At 36.7% G+C, this 20448-nt stretch overlaps 1 protein-coding gene across 9 annotated transcripts in view; it reads right to left on the bottom strand.

The window, feature by feature from the left end:
• The window catches only part of LOC106071414 (uncharacterized), a 58232-nt gene that overhangs the window by 15907 nt on the left and 21877 nt on the right, over nucleotides 1–20448 (bottom strand). For 6 of the 9 annotated variants that reach the window (XM_056005149.1, XM_056005144.1, XM_056005150.1 and 3 more), the window contains exon 2: nucleotides 17490–18143. In XM_056005149.1, the coding sequence (XP_055861124.1) occupies nucleotides 17490–17894 (405 nt within the window). In that variant the 5' untranslated portion in view covers nucleotides 17895–18143. The other 3 variants (XM_056005148.1, XM_056005151.1, XM_056005152.1) reach the window with 3 other exon arrangements.

The raw sequence follows: 20448 nt of genomic DNA, 5'->3' as shown, positions 1-20448 counted from the left end.
CTCTTGCGAAACATTTTGTTTTATTTAATGTAATTTTAGAATGTGATCTTATACCAACAATACCAAAGTGAGAAACTATAACACACACAAAAACGAATTCGAGTTCTTCATATCAAGTAACGCCCTCATGAGAGTCGCGCACTACAGAATGAGAATACTGGTACTAGAGTAATACGAAAAACAAGATTAGCAGATCAAAGCTGTTACTCGGCCTATAGAAAGTTGTCAAGTACAGCGGTTCTAAAAAAATCTTGTGAGATTAGTTGCAATAGTTAGTTAGTGGCTAACCTCTTTAAAAGTAGAGAAACACAACATCTATAACTGTCTAGATTAATTAGTTTAGGCACGCTAGAATAAATCATTTTTTTCTTAACAGGGAGACACAAGAATCAACTCGGACATAGTGGTAGATCCTCGTTAAAAAGAAAAAGACTGACCCCCGACCAACGGAGAAGAATGATCACTTTAACTGGGAAGCGTGGTCGAGAGGCTAATTGCGCTTGAACTTGAACTTGAAGGGGTTCGACACCCGACTCGGGCAGAGTTGCGTTTACTGAGCGCCTAAAGGCAGCACGGAAAACCAACTCCTAGATACCCCCCTCCCCCCCCAACTGGTCCACAAATGAGATTGGACCAAAGCTCTCTGAGCATGCTATAATAAGCATGAAAGTAGCGCTTTATAAAAGATATATATATATATATATATATATATATATATATATATATATATATATATATATATATATATATATAACTAGCTAGATGGGTGAGTTGTAGTTTAGTGTATAGCTCTATAGAGATAGAAAGAAAACCCATTTAAACTGCAGGTACATTTTTTTTTAGATAGCCAGTAGAGAGAGAGAGAGATCTTTTTTTTTTCAAAGATTCCTCTGATTGAGTGGTCACAAAAGTATGCCCCCTAATTAGATATTCTAGAAACAAGATGCAAATTGTGTGTGCGTCTCCCAAGGCACTCCAACAAGTGAGGCCCAAGGCCGAGTAACTCGAAGAAGAAGAAGACTTATGTTCCTAAATATGCTACCACAATAACAAATGACTTTCCTTTTAAAAGTATGATTAGTCATTTAGCAGCATGTTAAAGGAATACGTGTTTTAATGTACATTTACTAAAGCTTACTGAAATACAACATAGGCCTCTGTAATAGTCTTTTTTTAAAGGCATTAGAGTAACAATATATAGGTAGATCTAGATCTAGAGTCTAATTAATTTGAAGAAATTTTTTCTTTTGATTTGTAATGACAGAAAGAAACAAACATAGATCTAGACCCTAGCAATGGTTCAGTTTGATCTGTAGTAGACTAGGTCTTGCAAATAAGTAAACACACATTTTCTCTAGACTATAGATATATCAAACTCAAAAACAAGAAAAACCTTAAAAAATAATTTAAAAAAAAAAGGCAATACCTTCTTTATACAACTTATAGAGCGGTTATTTTTCTCTGAATATTTTCTCTTCTACAGCCAAAATTTAAAGTTATTATATATATATATATATTTTTACTTTGAAAAATTATAACAGTCTGACTGAGTTTCTCACTGTGGCAAACAAGTTGGTGATTCTTTTCTCAGCAATATACAATATAGTCTACAACAACTTCTAGGGAAATCGTTAGAGCCATTTCCGAGATCCGTGTCCAGGAATATTCGAGTGGAACTAAAAGGCGTCAATGACTGTTAGATGTTGTGTTAGATCTAGCCTAGATTTCGTTTTTTCATTGTCTGTGTCTGCTTGAATATTTATGTTTTAAAAAAATATTCAGCTTAGAAAAAATAGCAGACGAATTACAAAGGTTGAAGAGCAGAGTCAAGGTTAAGGTCATGAGAGACTTCATTCAGCAACCACATTCCTGGGTAGCGTAGACTTTGAAGAGAGTAGAGTCCCTTGACAGCTGTGCCAGTAACATGAATAAAATTGGAGATAACGCTACACTCACGCATTCAGAATTCTAACAAGTTATCGAAGTTGAAACACGGGAAGCACTTAGACTTCATTAATCTAGCAAGAGAGACTTTGTCCACTACGAAGTGTATTTATTTGCACTCTAATATTAAACATTATAATTTGTTACCATTGGTCACCATTGGTCAACAACTCAATTCTGTTCAAATAGCTTAAATTATAGACAACATTTTCAGTAGATCTAGAGTTACAAAGTACAAGAAACAAAGATGGTCAGCTAATAAGTTCACCCCATTACCAATGCTCCTGATATGATTATGTAACTGATATGAATGTGTATATGTTTGCATTTGATGGATATAAATGACTTTAAAAATATTTAAACACCAACATTGACTTGCACCTATTCTGCCCCAATAAATCAACACAGTTGGCAGGTTGTAGGAAACGAGCTGAATACAGAAGTCTTGCTGTGGATCACAGCCTAACGCCAAGGTCCAGGACCGGGCTACATCATCCAAACAATCACTTTGATACAGCGGGTAGGGGGAGAAGGAAGAAGACTGGGAGGAAGCGAACGAGAGGGATACAGAGTAAATCGCAGAGATAACATTCTATTAATGCCACACACACTCACACACATCTTCTACATAACGCATTATACTACAAGCGAGAAAAATGCAAAAAAGAATTTAAAAAGCAAACAAAAAAAAAACGTTAAAACATGAATAAAAGGCAAATTGATATTTACCATAAAAAGAGAAGATATAGCTGAGTACATAGAGTTCCATCCACGGCCCTACTTATACCAATCAAGGATTGAAACAGATCAACATGACAGTAGTCGCCCTCAACGGCCACTAAGTTTTAAGATTCTCTTTTACATTCCAGATCACACAACTAACATAGTGCAACAACTTACCAACAAGTTGCGATTGTCAGTCATACATACATTAGACAACACACACATAAACACAGCATACACAAGCTACTTAGATAATGAATTAAACCACACACACACACACACACGCTATGAAAGCGTAAACCAAGGTCCAAATCTAAACTATGCGGAACACCACCCCCACCCAACACACACACACCTCTCAAACACAAAAATGACAGGGTACCTATAACATTTTAAAAGACAAGCGCAAACAAAAAAACACACACACCAAAAGCACATATTCATGAAGTGCAACTTTATTCCCTTTAGATCTTTATACAACGTGTTTATTCACATTGGATCGAGAGAGATTTTTTAAAAATTAAATGGGGGAGGGGGGAGCAAAGTGAAAAACTAGCCAAGCGTGTCTTCACACTGTCCCATAATGCCATGGCCCGTGTCATAGAATGTCAACAGCGACAAAACATTTGTAAACCCCAGGCTCCCACACGATGCAAGAAAGAGATTTGCGGGAATCGTTATAATTCTAAACAGTAAAAACCTAGGCCTAGCTGCTTAACTCAATGACTGTGCATTCATTCAGGGGAAAAAGTTTTTACACAAAGCCTGTAACAATAGAAGCCCTATTGCAGAATTCCAACAGATACACATAGTATAAGAAGCGAAAAGCAGTTGTATAACTAAATTCTATTTTCATAGTCGATGACAAGACACGAATCAATAATAAAAAAAACAATTAGTTAATCATTTAGGACTAATTAATGATTTTTGTTAATATATCAGAAAGGGATCTAAACCCTGTAATTTTTAATATTAATGACAGTAATTGGCGGTTCTTTCCCTTAGATAAGCTTTGTTTTTACGAAGCATTCTTCCTTTTCTATAGCGTGTTTAACAAGATTAAAACGATTGTGTGGAAAAACAACATCGGAAGGCCCTGGAGTGATCCACTAATAAGGAAAGTTTCAATTTGTTCATCATATATGCCAGAAGCTATGAACCACAAACTATCAACAATTACAAACCATCAACAACCACTAACTATCAACAATTACAAACCCTCACCAACCACAGCTCTAACCTCCTCCTATACAACAAGAGACGCGTGCGTGTTGTATTGCCGGTAGTGTTGTATTGTTGGCCCGAGTGACGACATGATACCACAGGAGACATTGATACTCTTCATGTGTATTCAATAAACTGATCCTTATGTAAATATTATTCAACGTTAGCCTGGCCTAACGGTTGTTACTACATGATGATCTAAAATCTAAATGATGGTTGGTGAAAGGAGAACCTCTCATCCAATACCTAAAAAAGTTTTCATTTGCATTTGGTTTCGTGTCTAAAGGTGCTCTATATATTACGGTGTGGCCTCCACTTATTCTAAAAACTGCTTCAAAAATGTTGTTTCTAAAATATCTTTGATTTATATATATATAACTAAATGCATTATTTCTATTTTAAAAACAAAAATAAACATAAACAAATTGTTCGTAGATTGTAGAACAGAAAACATTTATTTCAGCAATACTAATACGTTAGAACAGTGTTATTTAGAATGAAAAATATGTAAACAAATTACCTCCCTTACTAAATATAGTCTCCCCTGATTTTTTAAAATATGAAACAAAATGTTTTACATAGTTTTTTTTTTTTTTTTTTTAAAGATTCCAATTCATAAGATAAAAATTAGCCGTTGCAACAGAACTTCGAAATGTGCAAATTATCACGGCATGGGATTTTCAACATTTTCTCGTTTTTTTTTTAGATCTAAACTGGATAGTCAGTCGGACGGACGGACAGACAGACCACATTCAATTAACAGCGGCTTTTCCCCTTTAGGCGGCCGCTAAAAACGTAACTTTCTAAATATTTTATATTTCTTCTCTATCGTTTCAATAACCTCAATAACATTTGTCCTAACATTTGTTTCCTTCAGTAAAGTAAAGAGGGATGCATTTCAATGTCATCGTTCTCGCTATACAATGTGCTTTTGCAAAGAATGATATCAATAGATTACGGGATTTAGAAAAAAACAGAATCAGTAGGTTCTAGACTTGTTAAAAACTGTGGAGAGAGGTTTGACACTTGTCCTCGAATCTACCTTTATACAATATCAAGCAATAGAACTTATAAAAAAGATGCGGGCAATAATTTTGATATATCGAAAGAGTACTTCAGAGAAAGATCAAATTATTTTATACATGTTTCACAAATCAACTCGTAAGAAGCCCCTGAGGTTAGGTTTTACTCAAACATTATATTTCACACAAACTCACACACAAATTGTATTTACAGTGGCGACCTTGATTTAACCCCAATTTAATCAATATAAAACTTTTTTAAAATCATTAAATATACTTCATAGCTGAACAAATTTGTCTTCTTTTAGATTTGTATGTTGCGGTGATTTATATTTTACAAGCTATTGAATATCACGGACTGCCCTTGTTGTAAAAATGGTTTATACGTAAGTGCATACATTATTTTTTTTAAAGATATGCTTCGAACGATTCCAACATATTTGATACATTTTGACATGATGAATGCGATACAAAGATACAGAAAGAGATACCACGCATAACAAGATTTCAAATATAATGAAGGCGATGGGTGAAATCTTGATATTCAATAGTGCGTTTAGTTTTTGACATTTCAATGTCACAAACAGATAACACACATACATGCACATACACACACACACGCACACACAAACAAAAAACAAAAAAAGAAAGCATCTTTTTCCTAAAGTGACCGATTACGCAGGAGTTAGATGCATCAGCTTTCAAATGCATAGTCACACATTGTTCGAACTCTGCGCCACTACAAGAGAGCAGCTGTTTAGTGATCTCTGTGTGACAAACTGCTAATTCATCTTCATTATGGATCAGATTTATGCATCTCGAGTATTTCAATCCAAATAGCTGGATGGAGAAACCGTTTTGTTTTGTTTACACGAGGTAGAAAAGAAAATGAGAATGATATGCCGATATTTCTGGTATATATGATCTGTGGGCTAGTCGGCTAAGCACAGGGCTGATTTGGTCGAGTGTTCTCAATATTAAACATACGTTATTTTGAAGAGAAGAAAACAAAACGTGTCTATAATACACAAGTGCCTGAAATACAGTTCCTTAACATCTAGTGGGGCGCGACGTCCTTCTCCATGGGTAGGGGCGCCCTCCTCACTTCCAAATGCCGAGATGCGAACTTACGAAAAGCGCTAGCCACTAATCTAGGAGTAGGATTCAAACCTTGGAAGTCATGTTACACGACAAAACATCTATCACTCTGTCACCCAAATGCCTTCATTCAACAATTTATCCAGTTTGAAACAAAAGGCACTTTGAAGGTTCGTTTGACTACGCTGATCACATGACAAGGTCAGAGGTCACTACAATAGTGTACACAAGCACACGTCTATCAAATTACTCATTATGGATGAAAACTAATTAGTTTATCGACCCAAGTATCGTTACGTGCTGAGCGTTAATCTATTCCAAACTCGGAACTAATGGGATTAACACAGAACAGAAGTTCACTTCTTCCCCTAGTGCTTTCCCTACCGCCCCATCCTATAGATGATCCAGTTTAACAGTCAAAGGTGTTGGTGACATTTGTTGCAATGAACAGAAACTGTTATCATGGCAATATTTTAATCTTGATTGCGAATCCTCAAGAAGAGCAACTGTTTTAGAATCAATGCAAAACTTAAAACGCCAAAACTCTATTGAAATATGAACTCTTCTTCGTCAGAAAAACAAAAATGTACTTCTTACTTTGTGATTCCGTATGAATGAGGGAAGATCCACAAATCACAATTTGACGTGGCGCGTGTAAATATTCACAAAATAAATATTTCGACTAAATATTTTGGGTTAAGCAGAGTTTCGGCAATTAGCTTTACTCTAAGAAAAAAAAATCTACTCTCCGTGATTTCTAAAAGAAAAAAAACAACCTGATATAAAAAATAAAAATTGAACAATAGAATTCATTTACCCGGTACCCAACTATTTTGCAAGGGGTGGTATTAAATGATATCGCAAATGCCAAATGTCATAAAAAGATGAAATAGACTTCTAGGAACTGTGGCATATTACAATGTTTTCCCTTTGCAACTTATCATGTGACTCAAGAGGCCAATCCTTAATACACAGCTGCGGTCACAGGTTGGGCATAAGTCATCATAAGATGCTGTAGCACTTTCAGCCTTCTTTTTACTTCTGGTGTGTACGCCATCTGCAATCAAGGTTCCTTTCCTTTATGCTTGCTCTCCATCGGGATCTATCCAGTGCCTCTTTTTATTCCCAACTGTTGGCATCGTTTTGCTTACATCAGTACACCTTAAATGTAGACGACCAGCAGGTCTCATGCCTTTTATTAGATCCCCAGGCAGAATGTCTTGTGGAAGTTGACCTTGTGGTATTCTGTGAACATGTCCAAACCTGTCAAGGCGTCTGCTGCTGATAACAGCGCACCCTGCTCTTCACAACACTTCTTTATTGGTTATTTTATCTTGCCACCTTATTTTAAAAATCCGCATTAAGCACTGGAGGTGGAAGATATTCAGCTTTTTGTTTCTGCCTAGAGTAGGTTGACTAGGTTTCACTATCGTATAGCAGAGAGTAGGGCTTTGATATTGGTAGTCAGCAAGATATTGGCCCACACTTTATTTTCTGCAGCCGTGACATGGTGCCCATTGCCTTGGCTATCCTTTATCCAGAAGCACATTGTTGGGTATGATGGAGCCAAGATAGCAGAAATGGTCAACAATTTCAAGTGGTTGGTCATTAATGGTCACGTGAGGTGCAGTGGTTGTATTTTGAATTAGTATTTAAGCCAAACTTCTGGCATGCAACAGATAGTCTGCCAACTAGGGTCTGAAGCTGAGTAGCAGATTCAGCAACCATAGCTGAAACATCTGTGTGATGGCTCCCTGATAAGTACCAAGTACCTTTGGTGTTTGCTCCCAATCTGGATACATTGAATAGTTTCCCAAAGAATATTGAATGTAGAAATACACCTACTCGCTGATGTTGTTATAAACCTATTGTAGCAGACAGAAACAGAACAGACCAAACAGTGAACGATATCAACGTATTCATTGTATCAGTGATCAGAACAGCTGGTAGCTTGGTATCATGGAAACAGCACCCATGTCTATTTCGGGTTACATCGAAGAATGGTCAAGAACCAAGTTAGAATTATTATTCCTAAAACTAGATAAACATTTAAAATGGAAATTACTATCCAGAAAAACAAAAACAGGAAGGGACCGTGGAGAATAGCGTCAGAAGTTGTACAGAAAAGGCTTTGCAAAACAAAAGATGTACCTCCTTTTTTTTTTTTTAACAAAGCTTATATCGTCTCACTCTGTCTGTCTAGTAAAAAGTTTGTTCACGCTATTTCTCCCACATCCAATCTCGGACAAAACTGAAATTTCGCACAATTATTTCTTTTACAAGCCAACACAAGAATAAATATGAAAAAATATTGACCAATTAGTTTATAAAATATTGGTAATTAATTTTTTTTTGTTATCTCGAAACAGGCAGGTAAAGAAATTTTACTTGACTGATAAGGTAGTATACGTTGAATTAGTCCCCTTTATTGTTTGTAGAAAGGTTTATAAATAACTATAAAACCTATTTTTCCAGATACAGTGGTTACCATGTTGGCGTGAGGAGGCCTTAGCGCTCGAGTTTGCATTCAGGTGGCTTCCTATATATACATTAAAAAAGCGATCTTCCAGATAACCCCTTTTTTCTACCCTGCCCCTTTCTAAGTTGTCAGGACAAAATCATAGCATATTGAGAAAGGTAAAATCATGAAATTGCGCTAAACAAAAACAATTGGTTAAAATATTTCTAATCGCAGATATAATACAGATTGAATTACATGGCTTATCCAAACTAATAGATACAATTACAATTTTTTTTTTAAAGTATTATTTTTTATTTTGCTTGTTGTTTATTTTTTAATTGTTTTTTTTTTTGTAACTGCATTCAAAATACACAGTTACTTCTCTTTGCTTTCAAAATACACTTATATTTCTCTTTGCTTTCAAAATACACTTATATTTGTGTTTGCTTTCAAATTACATCGTTAATTTCGTTTCAAGTATGCTTTCATGAGACCAACACTTGGTGCATGGGAAAGACGACTTGGTTTATTTCATCCAAAGGCATGTCACTGGTAAGGACAACACATTAAAAAGCTGCCATTTCGTCACTGATAGATGACAAATTCGTTGGTCAACAGAACCTAACAGGGCTAGCGACCATTTTTTTTTTCGGGCAAACATGTCGGTGCACAGACCAAACAGAAAGGGAAAAGCCCTGCCGATTGACCCACAAAGTCATTACCAAATACGTAACTTTCAGAAAAGAGAGCTCCAGTCTTCCTGGTTTGGGCTCCAGTACCTTCCAAAGTTCATGAACACATTGTCCATGTTTGGCACATACAGAAGATATCATTCAAACAGAAAACTTATTCAACCAAACAGACTTTCAAGTAAAAAAAAAAAAAAAAGCTGTATTGCTTTACAACTAATACGAGTGGATCTCAAAAAGGGTTCCGAGTACTCCCGTGGTACTCGATACAAAAGTGACACCAAAGAAATTTCAATGATTGGCGGATAGGGGGAGTACAACAAATTGGTCAAAGGAACAATGGGTGAATGTGACTTCAATGAAAGCAGACGTGTACAAATAATGACCATGTGTAACAAAAAAAGTTGAGAAACACTGTCCTTTTAAAAGCATACGTAAGATCCACCTATATCGTTGGGCGATGAGCCAATACGCTATTGATAACCCCAGCCGATAAGCTCCTTATTTTTCCTACAGCTGTATTCACTTATCTGTCACACAATCAAAATACAGACAAGCAGATTTCATGGTAAATGGTTTGACGGTCCAACACATAATTTACACCCCTTTTAGCCGCCAAAAAATGAATTGATCATGTTGGCTTCGGCCAAATTTAACTATGAACAGATGCTGAAATGTTTACCTTGACATGTGTCTGTTGTCTTTTGACGTGAACAAAGTCAAATTGGTTTTCCATCTCTCCTGCCTTGATACAAGTGTATGCTATCTAATACAGTGGAAGCGTAATAAGTGGAACGACCGTTTTGATAATGGGAAAAACGTTTCATGCATTTAAGCGAAATATTTAATATTTGTTAAATGCATGAAAACCTTCTAAGTTGTGGTACAATTTGCATTATGACTTAATAGGCAACATAGAAATAAGAACAATCCTATAATGTTGACTAGCTGACTTCAAATACAAAGTCTATTCTAACAAACATATTAACAAATAAATACAAAATCTATCATAATAATCAAATAATCAAGCTAAAACATCGTGTTTGTTTGTTTACCGTTCAGTGTTTATCTATCCATTAAACGTGACATCGACATTTGACCCACCCGCTGCGTGGGGAACTAAAGCCCCCAAACGTCCTAGCTCTTTTACGCCTTAAACCTGAGATACTTTTGTGCCGGGAGGGGGGGGGGAATTCCTGAGCATTCTATGGATTATTTGTTGGTAGTCTCTATCAAGTAATTCCACCCACTTAATTTGAAGGTAGTGGGTATAACGCTTGTAGAGCACTGTAGCTACACGTCTTTAGTGAGACAAAGCGTGAGGTAGACTGTCGGCGGTAGTAGACTTGATAATTAGGCAATATTTTGAGGAACCCTAGTGTTCCTCGAGACCTGAATAGGTGTCCCAGGAACAACTGGAATAATTAACTAGTAGACCACCACGTGAAGTAATCTCTCAACAAGAAAAACATTTTAAAAAATACTTTTTAAAAAAAGCTTATATTAAGTGTACTTGTATCAATTAGTTTGGATCAGCTATGTAATAAAACTATAATGCGATTAAATTAGACAATAAATCTGTGCGATTAGAAATATCTTCACTAATGGTTTTGGTTTTTAACTTTTAGCTTTTTGAATGCGCTATGATCCTATCACTTGTCTGAATCCAGTTGTGAAAAAGAGGGGGGGGGGGGGAGGTATTTTGGTGAAAGTTTACATTATCGTTTTTTGATGCAAACAAAAAAAAAAGTCATCAAGGGTACCACATCTGTCAAGTACGATTTCTTTCCCTTGTTCAAAGTACCAAAAAAAAATTAATTACCAATAGTTGATTAACTAATCGGTTAATTCTTTTTATTTATTCTTGTGTTGTCAGGTAAAAGAAATTATTGTGCACAATTTCAGCTTTATCCGAGATTGGGTGTTGGAGAAATAACGTGTAGGAACTTTTTACCAAACAAACAGACAGACAGAGTGAGTTGATATAAGCTTTGTAAAAAAATAAGCAAAGTGTTTCGCTGACTAATCAGAATGAGCAAAGTGTTCCGCTGACTAATCAGAATGAGTAAAGTGTTCCGCTGACTAATCAGAATGAGCAAAGTGTTCCGCTGACTAATCAGAATGAGTAAAGTGTTCCGCTGACTAATCAGAATGAGCGAAGTGTTCCGTAAAGGGAAAAAGTTTGGGAAACACGGAATTAGAAGATCATGTTCAGTTACAGCCAGACTTCGTAATAAGGAAGTCGGTTACATCGAACAGTTGGCTATTGGATGTAGATCTCAATCTTAGAGCTTATTCAGTTTATATGGATCTGCAACTGTATATAGACCTTGTTCTAACCGTCACACTTTGATATAATCTAATAAAATATAGATCTAGATCTCTAGACGTAGTCTATGAATATTTGCCGACCGTATATAAACACACACACACACACACAAATAGAAAATGACGCTCATAGAAATAAATAAATAACTTACCAATCGAAGATCTAGAATCTGGATCTTATCCGAAGATGTATCCAAATCTGCTATATTGCCATCAACACACAAAATTTACTTCAAACAAAAATGCAACAACAAAAAGTGTAGAAAATATGCACAAATCCTTCCCCTAAAGACAAAAGCACACCGCTACACGTGTGTATGTGATCGCCAGCTCATAGCCTATGTGTGTAATCTGCCAACAGTATGGGTGAAACGTACAACACAATTATGACCCGTCCACACACAAAAAATACCACACCGATCATGGTGTAAACTCGTAGTACGAGTGCCTCGTTCTCAGAAGTCTTTCTACACAAGTTGTGTCAAGTTCAAGGCGCCGCCGTCTGCAAATATTCCGTTCACTTCTGAATAGGAACATCACGTCATTAGAGCCGTGAATAGCATGTACAGAAAGAATAAACACACATTTTAAAAAGGATGAGAGAGAGAGAGAAGGACATGCTGAATGATACAAGAGTCAAGAAAGAAAAGGTTGATAAAATAAAAAAAAAAAGATGAGAACTAAGGAAAACAAAAAGATATTATTCGGGCCTATGGATGGATGGGTGCCATAGATGGGCTGATGGACGGACAGTTAGCCTACAGACAGACAGATTCATAGATAGATAGACAGAGAGACTGATAGATAGATAGATAGATAGATAGATAGATAGATAGATAGATAGATAGATAGATAGATAGATAGATAGATAGGTAGGTAGGTAGGTAGGTAGGTAGTAGATAGATAGATAGATAGATAGATAGATAGATAGATAGATAGATAGATAGATAGATAGGTAGGTAGGTAGGTAGGTAGGTAGTAGATAGATAGATAGATAGATAGATAGATAGATAGATAGATAGATAGATAGATAGATAGATAGATAGATAGATAGATAGATAGATAGATAGATAGATAGATAGATAGATAGGTAGGTAGGTAGGTAGGTAGGTAGTAGATAGATAGATAGATAGATAGATAGATAGATAGATAGATAGATAGATAGATAGATAGATAGATAGATAGATAGATAGATAAAGTGTAAAAGAGAAAGCAATAAAAAAGTAAGAAAAAATAAGAGAAATGAAGACCTGTGATGTGATACAATGAGGACTTATGACGTCATTCAGAGATGGCCTGTGACGTTAGTCGGAGAAGAGGACCTCTGACCTCATACAATGAGGGCATGTCAGTCAGGACAGAGGACCTGTGACATCAGTTAGACATAAGGACCCGTGATGTCAATCAGAAAGAGGACACGCTCAATGTGTTTCAAGTTCTCACGGTCCAATTAAACTACAAATATTGACAAGACTTTACGCTTGCGTTCCCATTGAAACCCTGTTTAAAGAATATGAGAGAGAGAGAGGGGACGTCCCCATCATCAAACACTCCGAGTATTTTGGGCTTCAGTCAATTGTTCCATTCATAAGAAGTGACTTTGTTATTGAACTCTACGAGCTGCCACATGTAAGGACACTGAATTCAAGAGTATGTTCAGAGCCAACGAGACCTCATTACGACACTAAAGAGGTCAACACAGCGGAAATCTTCTGGAGGAGTAGGAATATGTAAAACAGGCAAACCAAAAAAGAATACTTAAACACGAAGGTTATCTAAGGGTAATAACCGTTATAACATTTGGCTCCATAACTGCCAAAGAAAACGAAATTAATTAATTACTACTAATTGGGTTGATTCCTTTATTGTCATCGACTATGAATGATTATGCAACATTTCAACTTGATCCGAGAATGGGAAGTGGGAGAATAAAAACGTGACAAAACGTAATAAGCCATAAGGGGAATAATATCCGTTTATTTATCTCTCATCAAGTGGCATTTATTCCCCATGTTTCGATATCAAACACAATAATTGTTTAACTTTTTTATTAATTCATGTTTTGTCAAGTGCAATGAATAATTGTGCAAAGTTCTAGCATGGGAAGTGCCACACACACAAAGTTTAAACTGTTTACCAGACAGAGTTAATATAAGCTTAGTAAAAAGCAAACACTTCTCTTTCTCTCTCTCTCTTTCTCTCTCTCTCTCTCTGCATCGCTTATAAATAAGTGTACTTGTTAGGAGTTTAAAAAAAAATAATGACAGGAGAGTCGATAGAGGACATTAAGGTAGGATGTCCAGCTTTTTCAGAATATGGACATCTAAGTCATCTAACCTTAACTTAGTATCTGGGTTTATCAAGAAAAATAATATATTCCTTTCACTAAAAATGCCTGCTGCAGTGGACTTTTTCTGTTTTATAAGCAGGCATATACAGTCAAAAGAGTGGATTTTCATTTTTACTTTTACTGACAAACTGAAGCAAAGGCCTCAAGGATTATTGATACTCCAGTACCACTAGCTCACAATGATTAAACACAAAACAAAACTAAATTAAAAACCAACTCTTAGAGATTTAGTGACTATGGAAGTAAATAAAATCTTACATATCTGCCCAAGGGTTGAGAAATAACCAAGCAAACATCGAGACCTTAAATACGCCAGATTTTTTGTTATCTGATGCCATTACTGCTGCAGACCTGCCACATCACCAGAAAATACCTCAGTGGACAATGATATGGGGACTATAATCAATTGCATTTCCGTTCCACGAATCCCTGTCAGTGCCAGAGTATGACTCTTGGCTCATGTTTGCTATAATATCAGTACTAAGAGTGAGGGTGTGGGATGTTAGACATCTCAAAGACTTCGGAGCAGAAAGATCGGAGACTCAACAAGAAGCGGGATTCTCGTCATGTGTTTTAAACGGGAGTTTCTATCAGGTGTAAAGAGATAGCAGCGTAGTTAGGTCAGCTATTATCTAAGCTGTTTGTAACATGCTGATAGTAGGCCTACATGGGTAAACTTGAGTAGGCCAACAAACTCAATGTTGGATCATAGAACAGAGAGCAGATGTGTCTTAGAGCTAGTGGAATGAAAGATGACTGCCAGGCTCATTGAATAGAAAACGGGCAGGTCGACCAGTGGTCAATGTCCTATAGCATTAAACCAAGCAAAGACCAATGCGCTGACCTTGATGTCTTAAAAATAAAAATGACCTTTTCAGCAACGTTTAAACCGAGACCAATCGTGACGTGGCAATGAGTTATTGGTCTAAACTGACCAAAGGATGTGACGTCGCGGGTCAGTGTGAAGGCGTTCTATAACGAATGGTCTGGTAAAATCACAGCCTGGTGTGGGAGACTTGGGCTTATTGATTGGCGGGGCACGTGGACGCTGGCACGGCATGAAAATAATAATAGAAATAATAACAATAATACAAATAATAACAATAATAAGGGATTTCAAATTTAAGAAAAAGTGAAGAAAAAAAAGCTGTGACCCTCTACTTTGTACCACACAAACTCGCCATTTAGTCTCTCGATGTTTTCGATCAGGAAGGGCTGCAATCACGCCAACGGTCTTGTGGGTGGCTATCTAGAGCATGCACTTGTTTAAGGTGTGTATGTATGGCCTGTTAGACGTGGTAACAAAATGACACTGTTCAGTAAGTATATATATATGCAGCAAATATTTGTAGACATTTGAAACGAATTTGTCGACGACGAAGTTTTACTGTCAATAAAAGGAAATCCTGTGCAGATTTGTAAACCTAGAACTAATGATGTGTACAGAAGGTCATCTGGAATAACTTCTTTCTATCGAGACCTAACTAGTAACAAAACAAATCGTTAGTCACACGAACGAAGACAAAGACCGGCCTACCGACCTACGATCGACAGCGACAGACAAACAGAAAGACAGATAGATAGATAGATAGATAGATAGATAGATAGATAGATAGATAGATAGATAGATAGATAGATAGATAGATAGATAGACAGACAGACAGACAGACAGACAGACAGATATATAGATAGATAGATAGATAGATAGATAGATAGATAGATAGATAGATAGATAGATAGATAGATAGATAGATAGATAGATAGATAGAAGCTAAGGTAGACATCACACAATGAACAGATCGAAGAAACGAGACAACGACCTAAAGAAGAGAACTCACTTTGTCAGGGCATAGACACGTGTAAGAACATAATCCTCCTGTCAGAATGTCCGTCTCTGCCAAATACCTCTCTCTCCTTATTCGCCATTCGGTCTTATCTTTCAGTTACTCCAGAAAATGTGAAGAGAAGATAACTCTCCGACAGTCTTACTGCTAGCAGACGTAGGGCAAAACCTTCGCAATGTTCAAAATACAAACTGGCAAACGATACTAACGCCAGACCAGATGCGTGCCAGGGAAGTGATGCCAGTCCACTGGGGAGACATCAGCAGTGAATGAAAGAATTGGTTGGAACGCCCAGGGGTCAGCAGAAGTAAAAGGAACGACTTCTACTTCTCTGTACTTTCTTTCCTTACAAATACCAAGACTCTTTCTTTCTGCTCGTATTTTTCTCAGTAGTCAATATTAAAACTAAAACAAACCAAAATAAAAAAAAATCCTTTCTTTAAAAAAAAAAAAAAAAGCATATCTAAAGGGGAAGAACTCCGCTCTTAAAATTATATCTACCATAATGTACAAATTATTGCCCTTATTCGATATCAAACAAAACAATCATTACCAATAATTAATTCACTAATTGAGTATTTTTTAAATTGATTCATGTTTTGCAAGGTTCAATAAATACTTGTAAAGTATCCACTTGAGAAGGCGTGAGGGAGAAATAATGTTAACAATTATTTAAGGGGACTAAACCCAACAAATGTAGCCATATCTGTGATTACTAAAGTATTAGTTTCCTTTGTTGCTACTAAACAAAATAATGAGTTATAAGAAATTGGTTACTTTTTTTATCAAATCATTATTCATATATCGTCTATGTCAATGAATAATTGTGCAAATTTTCAACTTGATCGGAGAATGGGTGTGGGAGAAATAACAAGTACACACTTTGTACCAGACAGACAGAATGAGTTGATATAAGTTTTGTAAAAAAGGATGAAGTCAGTACTTGTGATGAAACAGAACAATTGCACTAGTAGTCTGTATGATCAACACAATGCCCATTGATGAAAAATACAGAGAGAGAGAGAGAGAGAAAGAGAGAGATGAAGAGAGAGAAAGAGAGAGATGAAGAGAGAGAAAGAGAGAGAGAGAGAGAGAGAAAGAGAGAGAGAGAAAGAGAGAGAGAGAATTGATGTCTGGAACATAATACAGCCAATTCAAAAGCTTTCAAATCCAAAAGCTTTCAAATCTAAAGAGGTGAATCAAAAACGATATGTTCAAACGTATTTACGCTGGGTACCCAAGGTTACAAACATGGTAGGTCAGTGTGATGGTAAATGTATATCCTCGTAGTTGAACCAAAAAAAAAAAAGACTAGGCTTTACTCGCCTTTACTAGGCTGAACTCAAGAAAAGAAACCAGGGAAAAAAATCTTGTTTGTTTAGTATGTTACAAATACAATGTTCCATATTTATATTCACTCTAAGAATAATGAGCCACAAGTGATAACCTTTGAGTAGATAAAACGTTAGTCCCACATCTTCCTTCAGGGAAAGAGTCGGCGTCGGTTGTGTACCAGGAAAAACAAAAGAAGCGTCAGGCAGAGAAAGCGAATGGAAGACAACATAAAAGAATGAACGGGCCTGTCATAGGAAGATATTCTATCCAATGCAAAAGGCAGAGAGGAATGGAGAAAGACGGTCAACAGATCATGTGTGGTGCCCCAACGGTTCAACAGACTAAGGGATAGGTGTAGGAGGTGATATTTAAGACAATGAACATAGAAAAGCAATGTCTTCCTTTCATTGAAGGCTTGTATCTTAAAATCCTTAAACTATCGTAGTCAAGTATAGACGAATGTGTACTTACCTCTGGCAACTGGTTCAATGAACTGTGCAAAGTAGACATATTATCAAAATCCAAGAAATCATCAAAAAAGCAGTTTTGTTTCAGATCTCCCTCGGCTCCGACCACTTCCGCTAATGGCTTCTCACTGTCAGCAAACTCCAAATCAGCAAATAAGTCCTGGGCGTCGAACACAACTGACGCCGACTCTTTCCCTTCGGAGATCACGGAACCTTCGTCCAGACTGAACAACAGGTTGTGGCCCTTGGTAGCCGACAATTTCGGGGGCGCTGCCGAAGGGAGGGCGGGTGGCGACTTCTCGACGAAGATAAAATCGAAGTCGTCGTCATCGTTAACGTCTGCAGGTGGCTCTGTTTTATGGCCATCTTTGGTCAGTGAGTCGAACTCTGCAATATCCAGGGGATCCATTCTTTTTTTCAGTGGGGTCAAGAATTGACCCAACAAGATACAAGTGTAAGTTATGGCATCGACATCAACTTTGTATCTCAAAATCCAAAATCACGCAGAGGAAGAAAGGGAGATTAATCCATCAATCCAAAAGCAATCGTCTGCATATAATTTAGTAATAAAGAAGTTTATAGAAAAGTCTCTCAAAGGTAGAAGATCCAACCGGAAGCAACGTCGCAGAATCTCACTAAGAAGTCGTCTGTCAGGGATCTATAATTAGAAAATGTAAAAAACAAAATGATATAAAATAAAATTAACTATAAATGAAGAACTCAAAGTAAATAATCGAAGCATGTGTTAAATACTTAGATCTAACGGTCTAACGCAGATTGTGCCGCTGTATTTTTTTCCCAAGTTGTTTATTTGAACTTTGTACTCTAGCCTCAATGAACCAACGAAGGCAGCTAAATATTTTGTGTTTCTTCTTTACAAGTGATATCAATGTTGTTTACTTTTGAAATCGATTCTCGAAAGCTGAAACTGTAGCCAACAAAAACAAAGTTGAACAAAAATAATCAAATGTCACATCTCAAAGATCAATGTCACATCTGTGACATCTCGTGACAAAGTGTGTGACGAATTATAAAATTACAAAACACTGTCTCGTGAGTACAATTCTGAGAGGAACAAACAAACAAAAGATTGCTCAGAAGTCAACGCTAATTCAATCGATCGATACATTTTGGTCAAGAACAAAATGTGTTCTTTGTTTCTGGTCGAGCCAGTTTTCCACTAAGACAACTTGTGTCTGTCACTGGGTGTACGTACAGTTCATAAGCATCGTTGACAAGAGCCCAGCATTTTCGTAAATAAACAGCGGACAAGTGTGCTCGTACGAAATACACAAAACGATTACAATAATCATGCACTCAGCATTTCCCATAGACTATGACTTCTGTCCATTTGTTTCATTTAATACATGTGTAATAATAGTAAGAAAAAGTCTGAGTCTATAGAGCTAAGTCTAGTTGTTTTTTCTCAAATTTCTTGTAGATGCTATTGTCACTATTGATCAATACAACTAATAGATAATAGGAAATAAGGAGTCTACTAGGAGTAGGGCCTATATCCGAGTTAACAGAGCTTTAATTAAGGAAGTATAACTTGTGAGAGCTTTGTGAAACAATGTATGATATTGAAAGTGTTTCCAATGATGTTATTCAAGCTAGGTTGAGATTTGATGGAAACAAGAATCAGAACAAAAAAAAAGAATGGCCGTTTCTTATTTTACAGTGAATGTTAATGGAAGTCCCTTTGTAAAGGATTGCCTCGGCTTGACAGGGTTACTGCAGCGATCGGACCCCATGATGACCTGCTAACTATTGTAACGCAAGCTTAAAATATATGGCCATATTTCAATATCCACGGGGCTCGCAAAGACCTTCCTTCAGGGAACAGTACCAGGAAAAAGAAGAAGAGGCAGGCAGAGAAAGCGATGAGAGGACAACATAAAAGAATGGACGGGCCTACCATTGATAGAGGTTTTAAACAAGGCAAAAGGAATGGAGGAATGGAGAAAGACGGTCGACAAATCTTGCTTGGTGCCCCACGATCCAACAGACTAAGGTAAAGGTAAAGGTAAAACGTCTCGGCTTGTCAAAGTTCAACTCAATTTAACGAAACAATTCACAGTAACTACATTCTTGCTATACAAAAACCTGGCCAATAATTGACATGTTTTTAAGACCAATAACAAGCAGACGTGGAGTGGTAACATACAGACCTTGGAAGGCAAGACATTAAGCTCCAGGTATATGTTGTGAAAGCAAGACCAGTAGCTCCGGTCTTAAAACATGTAACTATTCCCCCAAACAGGAATCAATGTCAGTCGAGACATGCAACACATGTGTACACATGGACCAAGTCATAAGCAATATACATTTATTGATATGTTTGCATATCTTACTACAGCCTGACGAAATCGCTAAAATTAGCTCTTAACTCTAATCGTGTGTTGTGTACATTTTTTTGAGAAACATCACCGACGATAAAAAGCACTCGCCCCATGACTAGAATCAATGTGGATTCTAAGATCTTAGCTCTAAGCTGAACAAGACAATGAAATGCGCGCTCATATCGGACTCTCACAACAGAGGTGGGCAAGCTCTATTACCACATTAGCTCCTACCAGCAATTCTCAGCGGGGATTGGGCAGGGGCGCATTAGATAGCACAAAGTAGCAAATGGAACGTTGAAAAGTCAAGATTATCATTACATTGCTCATGTGAAATAAGCTTAAAACTAGAAAATATCTTTAAAAAAAAAACGCTTATATCAAGCGTACCGTACTTGTATCAATTAGTTAGAATCAGTTATGTCAGTAAATTTGTATAAGATTTAGACTAACAATAAAAAAGCATTTAATAAAAATTTTAAAAAATGATAACGACCTGAATTCGAACTCGTAGCTCAACCCATCTCAGGCTTCTCAAGCCAACACGGTAACCACTCTACTAGTTGAGAGCTTAGGAACATTGAAGATAATATAGTAATCTATTGTTTTTATAGCCCCGTC

The sequence above is a fragment of the Biomphalaria glabrata genome, chromosome 12 (genome assembly GCF_947242115.1).
Source record: "Biomphalaria glabrata chromosome 12, xgBioGlab47.1, whole genome shotgun sequence".
In the NCBI taxonomy this organism is placed as follows: Eukaryota; Metazoa; Mollusca; class Gastropoda; family Planorbidae; genus Biomphalaria; species Biomphalaria glabrata.
Note: the sequence above shows the minus strand (reverse complement) of the source record. Positions and strands in the feature narration are given on the sequence as shown.